The 13,469-nt window shown below is 34.5% G+C and overlaps 1 protein-coding gene across 6 annotated transcripts in view; it reads left to right on the top strand.

The window, feature by feature from the left end:
- Positions 1-13,469, top strand: part of NF1 (neurofibromin 1) — a 245,995-nt gene that overhangs the window by 61,914 nt on the left and 170,612 nt on the right. For all 6 annotated transcript variants that reach the window (XR_003792109.1, XM_029213370.1, XM_029213372.1 and 3 more), the window contains 5 exons: positions 300-490; positions 5,195-5,301; positions 9,627-9,694; positions 9,939-10,014; positions 10,767-10,924. Coding sequence is in view for 5 of the 6 variants with exons in the window: in XM_029213370.1 (XP_029069203.1) it covers positions 300-490; positions 5,195-5,301; positions 9,627-9,694; positions 9,939-10,014; positions 10,767-10,924 (600 nt within the window). In the remaining variant the exon portion in view is untranslated. The remainder of the gene's footprint in view (positions 1-299; positions 491-5,194; positions 5,302-9,626; positions 9,695-9,938; positions 10,015-10,766; positions 10,925-13,469) is intronic.

The raw sequence follows: 13,469 nt of genomic DNA on the forward strand, positions 1-13,469 counted from the left end.
GGGATTTGATGAACAGGGGAACAAGCAGAAATTGGGGTGCTGAGGAGGATGGATGGCGGTACCTGGACTTTTCTTGTGATTAAGAAGTGAAAGATGGAACCACCCTCTTTATTAAACTAATTGTAGATAGATAAAGCAAACATGATGAAATATTAACAATTGTGGAATCTAGGTGATGAGTATATGGGTGTTCGTTATTCTGTTTCATCTCTTATGTATGTTTGAAATTTTCCATAATAGAAAATATTTACACGTAAGTTTAAGAAAGTTTTAGAATTATGTGATTATTTCTGTTTTAGCAACCAAAGGACACGATGAGGTTAGATGAAACGATGCTGGTCAAACAGTTGCTGCCAGAAATCTGCCATTTTCTTCACACTTGTCGTGAGGGAAACCAACATGCCGCTGAACTTCGGAATTCTGCCTCTGGGGTTTTATTTTCTCTCAGCTGCAACAACTTCAATGCAGTCTTTAGTCGAATTTCTACCAGGTTAGTGTGTAAATTTACATAGGAATGTTGTAAGTAATATAAAATTCGTCTACGTAAAAGTAAAAAGTTGACAGAAATGAGTTTAACCTGGGCTTCTGTTGAAATTTTATACATTGATTTCTTTGAAATTTTTATTTTGTAATGTTGTGTTATTGGTGGGTACACTTAAATGTGAGTACTATGATAAACTTGAAAGTCTAAATTTTAGGAAAAAAATGTCACCCATGACCAGGCTTTTTTTTTTTTTTTTAATACTATTGATAGATAAAATTTTGGGTTTGGCTTTTTAACGTATTATTCCTTGTAATGAAATTAGTCAATCAGAATAATTGGTGAGTAGTCAGAATTCTAATGATCTTAACGCTCTGATCCTTATCACAAGCTCCTAAGTTATCAAAAAACAAAACAAAACAAAAAAACCAAACCAGCAATGTGGAAGCACAAGGAAATGAGTAATTCTAGAAAGTGAACTGTATTTTAAGTGTATGAACTGTGAAATCTCCCATTTGTTGAGCATTTACAGCATGTGCTATGCTGTTTGATCTTCACAGTATCCCTGAAATGTAGGTGACACCCCATTTTATAGGTAAGCAAACTAATACTAAAGAAGTTATCAAGATGCTGTGCCAAGTAACAGAGGACCCAAAACTTCGAAGTCCGGCTGGCTTCAGAGTCTGTCTGTTTTATTGTGCCTGGCTGCTTCCTGGTACTGCTATGTTAGCTGCATTTTGATGAAATCCTTTTTATAATATCCACTGCTGTGCTTTAAAATTGTATGATAAGTATAATTTAAGCTTTTATTGATGCTTAGAAATCATCATGTGATCATTCATTGTGATAAAGCTAGAGATGGAGAAATGGGTATAGAACTGTAGCTGATGGTAGCAGGTAACTCTGGATCTTAATTTCATGCAGACGATTTGCCTTTCTCATGCAAGTAGAGTCAAATGGGTCCCTAATTAAGACCAAGTAGGAAGTATAACGTAAATCACCTAGTGATTCAGTGGATCAAAGACTAACGCAGAATGCTTAATGGCACCTGCATCTTTGGTTTGTCTGTGTTGTGTAAGGAGTGGACGTCCATTAGCTTAGTTCATTCTTATGTTGTTTTCCAACAGATGTGAATGAGAACATACATCATAGTTTGAGAATTTGTGCTGTGGTTTTTAGGCGGAATTGGCTAACTTCAAAATCCTGCAGTCTTTTTAATAAAAAATGGCATTTCTTTGATGGTGATGCTGGGCAACAGTATTCTTCCAACCTCTCATCAGAATTGTGGTGCAAAGAAAATTAAAATTTTATCTAACGTTATAATATGACTGATAATGTAGGGTAATGGTTATACAATAGAACAATGGCTTCATGAAATCTCTTGAGTGTTAACATCTCATATTCTGAGTAAATAGTACGCTGGTTGAAGCGGCAAGGTAGCAAACACCTAGGTAATAGGATGCATTAAAATGATAAAAAACCAAACCAAACCCTTTCTTTGTTTAGGTGACTACTAGACCAGTCTTACTGTTTGAAATAATCTTACATTGAAGGTAGAAAATGATCAAAAGGGTAAAATGTTTTTTAGTCTATCCAAACATGAATTGCTTTAATAAAACACAGCAAATGTGCCACCTCTGAAAACTCTAAAAATCTTCTGGTCACCAAAGGTTTTATTTTGCAGCATTGGCACGTGTAAAACTAGACAACTTTTGGGTATTTCCTGAATCTAGTTCAGTGTTTGCAGAGTAGAAGTTAAATGTCTCCAGAATAAGCCAGTTTCTTTAGCTTTCAGGGGACAGACTGCTCAGAAATGGGATCTATGAAATTCATGTTTCAGACAACTACATTTGCTGTTTCATTTAGTTGGTGCCAGAAATAGGAGCTGATCTTATTAGAGGGTCACTTACCTAAAAGACCATTATGATGGTTTAATTGAGATGGGGTTATCCTGTGACACTGCTGTCGTAGCATTAGGTGACAAAATATGCAAGGAACTGGAATGGCAGTTCTTTCTGAAGATTGATTTTATACTTCGTATGTACTAGATGAATCAGTATCATGAAAATTTGTTGTGCTTGACCATTCTACCTGTCTATGGATGTTCCTCTTTTAGGATTAACATTAGCTTTTGATATTTCTGTCCTTTGCTTTTCTTCAAGGGAATAATATGAGTTATAGATCATAAGATAACTTTTTTATTCTGCTGAAGTATACCATGTTCTGTGGCTCATAGTACTCTTTTATGTAGAGCATTAGCTGCTTTCTCCACAAAATTATTATACAATGCACTGGATCTAATTGTTTTGTAGTTGGAGGGTCCTGAAAAATACCTAATTTGACATATACCAGAAGCAGAAGACTCAATGACTTTGAAAGTTCTGTTTGATTCTTTTACAAATCTGCTGTTTTTTTAAAATGGTTTCTTATTGTTTTTAATAGTTTAAAATTTCTTCTTGTATGTCTAATTATTTAAAACATACTTATTATATATTCTCTTTAAGATTGTTAAGTAATCTCATTTGTTTGTGTGTGCCAACTGTCATTCACAGTGAATTTTTTCTCTCTGTTTTGTAAACCTTTGATTGCAAATTTATCTTTAGTGCAGTCTGTATTTTCTTTGGGAATCTCTTGTAGCCTGGGACTGTGGGAGTATCCTAGTGATGGTTTTGCATTTGCTTTTGCCAAGTGCCCAGTTCTGGACCTATATTTTTGTTAATTTCTCAGCCCCAGATTGTATGGGTAGTACAAATGTGGGCCTCAAACCCTTGTAAGGTGACAGCCCTGGGTGATTTTTTCCCCTACCCAAAGCTTAGGCAGAGCAGACAGACTTCTTGTGCTGGTAGATTTTCCCCCCTCCCTCTCTTTTCTCTATGTCTCTGTCTCTCTTTCAGTGTCTCTTTCTTTTTTTAAGGAAGTGCATAGCTCTTTCTAGCCATGTTTTATGCAGGTCCCTGGTTCTACTCTCTGCATTATGAGGGTACAGGACTTTGTATCCAGTCCCGTGTGGATGTTTTTAGCCCCAGACCCCTAGGTTAAGGAGAGAAAAAAAATCTGACTCTCACCCTTCTTTTGTTGGCTAGATCATGCCTTCAAAACCATCTCTGGTTTTCAGTTTCCTTTCCATTTCTGGACTTGGGTGGGTACTTAGTGTTTGTTTTGTTTTATTTCTATACATTTAAAATATCTTTTTGTTGTTGTTCAGTTTACCTAGTTTTTCTAGGTGTTTTAGTTATAGGTTTTCCACTTCATTTCTTTTGCCAAGAATACGCTTTATTTGATTTCTCTGCCTTATAAATTCACAGAATGTTCCTTCCTTGTGGTAAAAACTGGACTATAAAACAACCACAACCACTCACAAACAACCACAAGAGTTAGCTTTTCAAAAGTTGGTGTTGCTGATTTATTAAGTTGTGTTTCTTAAGGAGTCATATTCCATATTTTTAGGCTCTTTGCAGCAGCTGTGGAATTTGTAGCATGTAAATCAGTTTTGAGGACCTTCTCATTCCCAGTGTGAACTGCTAAGCTTTTCTCACCCTGATGATAAGAAGAACATTAGTGTAAGTGCTTAGAATAATTTTAATGTTAGCTATACATCTATGGGCTAAAGTGAGTGAAAGAGGAATTTGAGAAGGAAGAAATAGCATTGATTTCATTTTTAGCAACTGAAGGTTTAGTGTGATGATTAATGTCAATTTTAAATTATACTGAAATGGTTATACTTTGAGCTAATATTTTGAATAAGGTCATGTACTATTTGTGCTTTTTCACACATCTCTCTCTGCGTTTATGAAAATTAGTAATTTCATCCTATTGCTTACATTTTTGATATCTATTAATTGAAATAAGCAAGCTTCATTAGGAAGCACACAACAATAGATTAGCAGTACCAACTTTGAAAAGCTGACCTCTGTGGTTGTTAGTGAAAAAAAAAGAAGAAAACTTTAACCTCTTTTATTTATTAAGCTTAAGTGAATTTCTTAGCAGTTTAAACATCTATATATATATATTTTTTATATTTTTGTTAAGTGCTAAATTTTTCTACATTTTTGGTAACTTCATATTTAATAAGAGGGAAATTTGGGGTTTAGAAAGATTATTGTCATTACAAGCTTAAGTTCTGTGAGAGAGGGACACTAGTTAAATAATCACGTAAGCACACGTACAGACTGAAAAGCGCAGTGCATAAAGGCTTACTCATTTTTTTTAATACAAAGTAAATGTATCCTGTGAATGTAGATAAAATGTCATTCATGTTTCTGAAGTCTAGTTGATGTGAATAGAGGTTAATAAAATTTATCTTTTTTTAACTTATAATTTGAAATTTGAATTTTATATTATAGAAAAAATTTTAAAATACACATAGCAGAGAGAAAGTATTTCAAATACCATCTCTTACTGTGCTTCAGCAGTTATCAGCATGCTGTGATTTTTATTTTTAATAAAAACTCTGTATATTAAATTCTGTATATTTTACAACATGGTGATTTGATGTACATTGTGAAGTTTACTGGATTATCACGGTTTCTTTTGTCACAGCCCCTGAATTAGTTATGTTCCTTTAGATTTTCATAAAAAATTTATTCTCTTATTTTTATATGTGTATTTTCTCTTATAAACTCATCATTAGTGTGAGAAGAGTCTGTTGAATTCAGAATTTCAGACTATCCTAAGACTTCAGTTGATAAATTATTTTTGGTTTTTACTTTTCAGGTTACAGGAATTGACTGTTTGTTCAGAAGACAATGTTGATGTTCATGATATAGAATTGTTACAGTATATCAATGTGGATTGTGCAAAATTAAAACGACTCCTGAAGGGTAAGTTTAAATGTATGATATATCTGAAATTAATCACTGTGGGTGAAAAACCAGTATGTTGAATGTACTAATTATACTAATTGTGTTGAGCTAGAACATCAAAGTGGATTTTATAGTGCAAATGTCCTTGAGAAATGGACAGTAATACTTTATGGTTCAGTAATTTTTGAACCTTTGAAAACAATACATTAGCAAAAATTAGTATCTTAAGTCTTGGCAATGGAAAGTTTTGTTCAACTACAATTTTTGCTTTTAATAAAGAGAATGTGAGGATGCTGTTATTTAATTTTTCTAGAATTTCACCTCTTGAGGGTAGCGAGTAGGTTATCGAAGTTATTTGTTTAGCTATTGGTAGTGCTAAAAGCAGATAGCTTAGCAGGATATAAAAGTTTCATTGCAGATGGAACCAGAAGATTGTGGTCTTACGGTGAGAGGAGAAATTGAGTCAGGAATCTCATTTCTGACATTCTGTTTTCAATTCTGTTATTGACTTACTGACTGACTTTATAGCATTACAAAGTCTTTTACTCTTTCAGTGCTTAGTTTTGCTTCCTTGTAGAACATGTCAATAGTAGTCACACATGGGAATGTTATAATGCCTAAAATGTGTGTTTTTAAAGCTTTGGAAAGTGCTTTCTATGATTATGTTGATTGAAATAAACTATCAGAAGGAATTGAGAGAATTTTTGTGATAAGCAGGAATGTGTTAATATAAATCAAATATCACTGAGTATTATTAATAAACTGAGTATAAATACCTAAATTCATTTCACAAAAATTGTATTTTAATTTTATGTAATATTGGATCCTGGCTAATTTAAATGTAGAACCTTATAGTATATGATTCACATTAATTTTTATTTTACTTTGTATATTGATATAGGAATTGTCAGTAATGTTTTTTAATGTCTGACCTAAAAGGAAATTTAGTTATACTAACTTTGAAAACCTCAACAGTTCTACAGTGTGTAGTTTTCAAAATACCATGTTTAGTTTTCTTAACATTTGCTTTAAACTCAACAACTATTCACCAGAGATGTAAAAAGGCTGTACCTATATAGATGAATACTATAAGGCTGTGTTCCAGCTATATTACCTTGTTCAGAATTTGTGATTTTAGATCGTTACCATTATAAAACCAAGCAACAGTTAAATCACTTTTTAGTAACTTTAATAAAGGAAAAATGGATCATTTTAGCGATTATGTCAAGATACGGACAAGTGGGCAGCAATTATTTTAGATTATAATAAACTACCACTCAAGTAGTTGAAATTTCAAGATTTTAATATTTATCATTAAACATTGAAAAGTTAAGGAAGTGAAGGTAATATTTAGAGATTTAATCTTTGTATAATATTTAAGAAATGTAAGTGGGGTTTTGTGATTTTTTCTTTTCATAACTGTTCAGTGACATTTGGGAAATCTAGTCCAGGGTGCCTGTGGATTTTGTTTGTTTGTTTAAAAGATCAGTTTTCTTAGAAATGTTTAATCCATAATAATTAATTGAGATGGTTCTCCATGCACAAATGAGAGAAACTAAGTGTGTGGATAAATTACTTTCTTTTTATTGTGGTAAGTTATCCCCATTGAATGCAGCTTCCTTATGATCATAAATTTAGAGTTTATACTGATAAATGTGAAATATAAAGCTAATATTAGATAGACCAGCAAAAGATGGTTCTACATGATAATAATAATGGTGAAAGGAATGGAAGCTTCCTGTAATATGGAATAGTAAAAGTAGTGATGTGTTTTAAATTCGATTCAGCAGCTTTTGTTGGGAAACTGTATGTAAGGAACCATGCTAAGTGCCGGGCTTACAAAGATTAATAAAGTATTGAATCTCTCCCTTTGGAGCTCATGGCCTGATTTATGAGACAAATATATTATCAGATTATTTGCAAAGCAATGTGACAAAGCTAAATAGAGTGAGCATAAAGTGAGAGATTAAGTATCTATGGGTTTGGGGGTGGGAGACGTTAAGAGGAAAAGAGCAAGATATAGAGAGGTACAAGAGTAGGTCAGATCATATTAATAAAAACATAGTAACATTTGTTGCATTTTCAGTATATGCCAGATGTCACGCTGTGCTCTTCACATGCTTTTTCTCATCAATACTCACAGTAACCCTGTGAAACAGATATTATTATTATCATCCCCTATATTGATGAGGAAACTGAGGCTTAAGTAACACTTACAAGGTCATACAGCTATTGAGTGGCAGGGTCACATCTGTGTGTCTCTAGAACCAAAGTACCTAACTGCTGTACTGTTTTGCTTATGGGTTATTAGGCTTTATTTTAGTGGCCATGGGAAGTGATGCAGAGGCTTTTGGGTGGAAATTACCTTGATCAGTATTTTATTTTAGATATGCCACTTTGCTTGAAATTTGCAGGATGATTTGATAGAAAGTTAAATGAACTTCTGGGACTTGTTTGTATAGTAACGTGAGGTAGAAATGATAGTGGAGGCCTGGATGGAATGGGGTAGGGTGGGGACCAATTAGATATGGTATTTAGGAAGTGGAATACATTGCATAGCTTTTGGTGATTAATTTAGGTATGTGATGTTAAAGGGAAGTATCACCAAGTGTTACAGAGCAAGCTGGTTAAAGCAGAGAAGAAGGTGGCCAGGAAAATGATAAATTGAGTTTTAGATCTATTGAGTTTGAGGTATTGGTAGGGTATCCAGTCAGAAACTTGTAGAGCTGGAGTAATAAAATATTTATACATTGGAATTGAGAATAGACTACTGTGTATAACACATTTAAAGTGTCATAAAGGTAAAGTTGATGAACATAGGAAGGCAAAAAGACTCAAGAGCACTGTAAAGTGTAATGCTATTGTTTGGAAGTCAGAGGAGAGCAAGAGCAAAGAAGGTTGGAAGGGTATGTTTTAAAACTGACTTGGAGAGCAAGCTGCTCATTTCCAAGTCTAGGAAAAAAAGTGACTTTTAAAGGATTATTTAGACAATTTTATAACTTGTAGACTCATCTCTATCTTATAAAGATATTTATGTAATTGTATTAAGTACCTGCATCCCTTCATTAAAAGTCCATATGGGGAGTTCTCTGCCAAGAGACTGTTACCAGTAATATAGTTTATAGAAGGGTCATCTTTTCCAGATATAAATCTTTTTATAAATGTGGACAATACATTTATAGAAAAGGAAATTAAAATATCTAATATATTTATATGGAGAAATGTTTAGTCTTATTTTAAAAATGCATTCTACTGCTTTGAACAATCAAATTAGCAGAATGAAAGAAATGAACACATTTAATGATGGCAAGGATGTGATAAGGGCACTTTCATATGCTGCTTGGTGGGAGTGGCCTTTGGCCCAACCCTTCTGAAAATCAGGTTGGCAATATTTATCAAGAGCCTTAAAAATATTCATCTCTTTGGACAGTTCTTTTTCTAGGTATTTATGTGCCTTAAAGAAATAATCGGAATGTGGAAAAGACTTGGATATAAAAGTATTAATGTTACTTATAATAGTGCGGTATTGGAAATAAATATGCAACAATTGGAAAATATTTAAATAACCAGTGACTTAATACAGTGACTTAAATATTCTGAAAGACATCAAAGCATACTGAAAAGACTATGGCTTTGAAGCCCAATTCAATCATTTATTAGATCTGTAACCTCAGAAACACAGTTGGCTCATCTGTAATACCTGAAAGCATTAAGATTTTGAAAGAATTAAATATATTAGATTGAAAATACCTGGCATGTTGTAATTGTTCAAGTAATAGTTATTATTGTATATAGAGCCATCAAATATATGTATGAGAAATTTTTAATGATATGGAAAAAGTTGGGGATATGATGTGAAATGTAAAGAACAGGTTTGATATGAACAGGTTTCGTTCAGTTATGGTAAATGTATTTGTCTTATACATGCATAGGAAAAGGGAAGGGAGAAAATTCACCGAACTGTTAACTGTGATTGTCTCTGAATGGTAGAATCATAGATAATGTTTTAAATTTCCCTTAGATTGCTGTGTATTTTTTGAATTTTCTACAATGACCGTGTATTTTATCCATTTTTTAAAAATGTAGTTATTATTAGAAACAAAACAAAGGAAAAAATTCACAACAACCTTTGAAGTTCAAGGTTCAGTTTGGTCTTTAGTGGACATAACCAGTGAGGTTTTGGCTTATACTAATTATCTTTACCTTTACATTGCTTATAAATAATACTGGAATAACAGTTTGTATATAAAAGGAAAGTTATTTTTACCAGTAGCTCTGAGTTGTATTTGTGTTAACTAATTAAACTAGAGTTAATTGTAAAACTTTTTTTTTTTTTTCTCCAGAAACAGCATTTAAATTTAAAGCCCTAAAGAAAGTTGCACAATTAGCGGTTATAAATAGCCTGGAAAAAGTAAGTAATAACCTCTTTGATATTAAAGTTTTGTTAATTTTTGGTTATAAGTGTTGCTGTCTTCAGTATTTTGAATCAAGGAGTTGTGACTTGAGTGATAATTTCACATTAATTTTTAGGAAGACTGCATTGCAATATTCTTCTGAAGGAAATTAGAATTTTGTGATATAATTGGAGGCATATGTCATTTTATTTACTATATTAAGAAAATATGACATAAAAACATATGTTTTGTTATTTGTAGGCATTTTGGAACTGGGTAGAAAATTATCCAGATGAATTTACAAAGTTATACCAGATTCCACAGACTGATATGGCTGGTAAGGATAAGATTGGTTTTTTTTGTTTGTTTGTTTTTGTCTTTTAAACTCTTACTTATGAGGTAAGAACCTATCATTTTCCAAGTTGTTTTTGTGATTATGGTGCTTTTAATCTTTTCAACTTGTGTCAAATAGGAAATATTATTTTTTTCTTATATTTCTAAATTAGCCTCAACCTTTTTCCTTTGAGCAAATGGATAAGGAAGTTTGAAATGAAGCTTTGATCTTTAATTAGAGTTGTAGATTGGATACTGATGGCTCTTTGGTGTAGAGAAGCACCTTTTTTCTGTGTGTGCTCTGAGGCTTTAGTTTGTATTTAGAGAGATGTGTGTAAAGTAGGAATATCCCCACTTGGAATTCTCAAGACACAACTGCAAGAAGGAGAATAGACTCCTGGAGAGCTTTGGTAATTCCCTTTGAGAAGCTATTCAGTCTTCGTTTCTTGGATACATCACACTTTGCATAAGGCCCTGCACATTGAGACTAAATACAAGTCTGGCTATTCTAAAATTTGGACTTTTCTAGGATGGATCAAGATAGCTGTTCTAATACATAGACAATATAACCTCTTCTAATACATAGACCATATAACATTGCTTGAATTGAATGAATTTGCTGAGTTAAGTGAACTTCCAAGTTTATCTTTTAAAAATGTGGCCTTTGGGTTTTTGGATAGCACCAGCTTTTAATTTAATGCCAGAGATTTTCTTCTCATCTAATTATATCATTTAATATTTATATTTTTCACGTAGAGTGTGCAGAAAAACTCTTTGACCTAGTGGATGGTTTTGCTGAAAGCACCAAACGTAAAGCAGCAGTTTGGCCACTACAAATCATTCTCCTTATCTTGTGTCCAGAAATAATCCAGGATATATCCAAGGATGTGGTTGATGAAAACAACATGAATAAGGTGAGGAGGGCAAAGTTGTTTCCATCATGTCCAGATGTGAAGCAGTTTTTGTTATTTTGGTTTTTTTTTTTAAATTTGGCCACACTGTGCGGCCTGCAGGATCTTAGTTCCCCAACCGGGGTCGAATCCAGGTCCGGCAGTGAAAGCACCGAGTCCTAACCACTGGACCACCAGGGAATTCCCATGAAGCAATTTATTTTACTCAAGGTGTATATTACTTTAAGCTTAGCATTCTGTAAGCATGATATTTCAGGTGACCATTTCTAGTTGCATCATTGTAGGTTTTTTTGTTTCCTGTCCTTAGCAGAGACATACTTGGACGTAGATTTAGTTGGAGGAAAAATATGATATCAGTGATAACAGTCATTGATTAAAGACTTAAAATAATCCTGTAGTTGCATTCTTTTACCAGAAAGGACAGTATTAAACATAGTTTTTTTATAAATTTATTTATTTATTTAATTTATTTATTTGGCTGCGTTGGGTCTTTGTTCCTGCACGCGGGCTTTCTCTAGTTGCAGTGAGCGGGGGCTACTCTTCGTTACGGTGTGTGGGCTTCTCATTGCGATGGCTTCTCTTGTTGCAGAACACGGGCTCTAGGTGCACGGGCTTCAGTAGTTGCGGCACGCAGGCTCAGTAGTTGTGGCTCGTGGGCTCTAGAGCACAGGCTCAACAGTTGCGGTGCATGGGCTTAGTTGCTCCGCGGCATGTGGGATCTTCCCGGACCAGGGCTCGACCTGTGTCCCCTGCATTGTCAGGTGGATTCTTAGCCACCGCGCCACCAGGGAAGTCCCTAAGCATAGTTTTTTGTTTGTTTGTTTGTTTTTTTAACATCCTTATTGGAGTATAATTGCTTTACAGTGGTGTGTTAGTTTCTGCTTTATAACAAAGTGAATCAGTTATACATATACATGTATCTCCACATCTCTTCCCTTTTGCGTCTCCCTCCCTCCCACCCTCCCTATCCCACCCCTCTAGGCGGTCACAAAGCACGGAGCTGATCTCCCTGTGCTATGTGGCTGCTTCCCACTAGCTATCTGTTTTACATTTGGTAGTGTATATATGTCCATGCCACTCTCTCACTTTGGGCCAGCTTACCCTTCCCCCTCCCCACATCCTCAAGTCCATTCTCTAGTAGGTCTGCGTCTTTATTCCCGTCTTGCCCCTAGGTTCTTCATGACCATTTTTTTGTTTGTTTTTTAGACTCCATGTATATGTGTTAACATACGGTATTTGTTTTTCTCTTTCTGACTCAGTTGACTCTGTATGTCAGACTCTAGGTCCATCCACCTCATTACAAATAACTCAATTTTGGGTTTTTTTTATGGCTGAGTAATATTCCATTGTATATATGTGCCACATCTTCTTTATCCATTCATCCGATGATGGACACTTAGGTTGCTTCCATGTCCTGGCTATTGTAAATAGAGCTGCAGTGAACATTGTGGTACATGACTCTTTTTGAGTTATGGTTTTCACAGGGTATATGCCCAGTAGTGGGATTGCTGGGTCGTATGGTAGTTCTAGTTTTAGTTTTTTACGGAACCTCCATACTGTTCTCCATAGTGGCAGTATCAATTTACATTCCCACCAACAGTGTATGAGGGTTCCCTTTTCTCCACACCCTCTCCAGCATTTACTGTTTGTAGATTTTTTGATGATGGCCATTCTGACCGGTGTGAGGTGATACCTCATTGTAGTTTTGATTTGCATTTCTCTAATGATTAATGATGTTGAGCATTCTTTCATGTGTTTGTTGGCAATCTGTACATGTTCTCTGGAGAAATGTCTATTTAGGTCTTCTGCCCGTTTTTGGATTCGGTTGTTCGTTTCTTTAATATTGAGCTGCATGAGCTGCTTGTAAATTTTGGGGATTAATCCTTTGTCAGTTGCTTCATTTGCAAATATTTTCTCCCATTCTGTGGGTTGTCTTTTTGTCTTGTTTATGGTTTCCTTTGCTGTGCAAAAGCTTTGAAGTTTCATTAGATCCCATTTCTTTATTTTTGTTTTTATTTCCATTTCTCTGAGAGGTGGGTCAAAAAGGATCTTGCTGTGATTTATGTCATAGAGTGTTCTGCCTGTGTTTTCCTCTAAGAGTTTGATAGTGTCTGGCCTAACATTTAGGTCTTTAATCCATTTTGAGTTTATTTTTGTATATGGTGTTAGGGAGTGTTCTAATTTTATTCTTTTACATGTAGCTGTCCAGTTTTCCCAGCACCACTTTTTGAAGAGGCTGTCTTTTCTCCACTGTATATTCTTGCCTCCTTTATCAAAGATAGGGTGACCATATGTGCGTGGGTTTATCTCTGGGCTTTCTATCCTGTTCCATTGATCTATATTTCTGTTTTTGTGCCAGCACCATACTGTCTTGATTACTGTAGCTTTGTAGTATAGTCTGAAGTCAGGGAGCCTGATTCCTCCAGCTCCATTTTTTTCCTCAAGACTGCTTTGGCTATTTGGGGTCTTTTGTATTTCCGTACAAATTGTGAAATTTTTGGTCTAGTTCTGTGAAAAATGCCAGTGGTAGTTTGATAGGGATTGCAGT

Source organism: Monodon monoceros, unplaced genomic scaffold, assembly GCF_005190385.1.
Source record: "Monodon monoceros isolate NGI ecotype Baffin Bay Population unplaced genomic scaffold, NGI_Narwhal_1 Super_Scaffold_9, whole genome shotgun sequence".
Taxonomy (NCBI): domain Eukaryota; kingdom Metazoa; phylum Chordata; class Mammalia; order Artiodactyla; family Monodontidae; genus Monodon; species Monodon monoceros.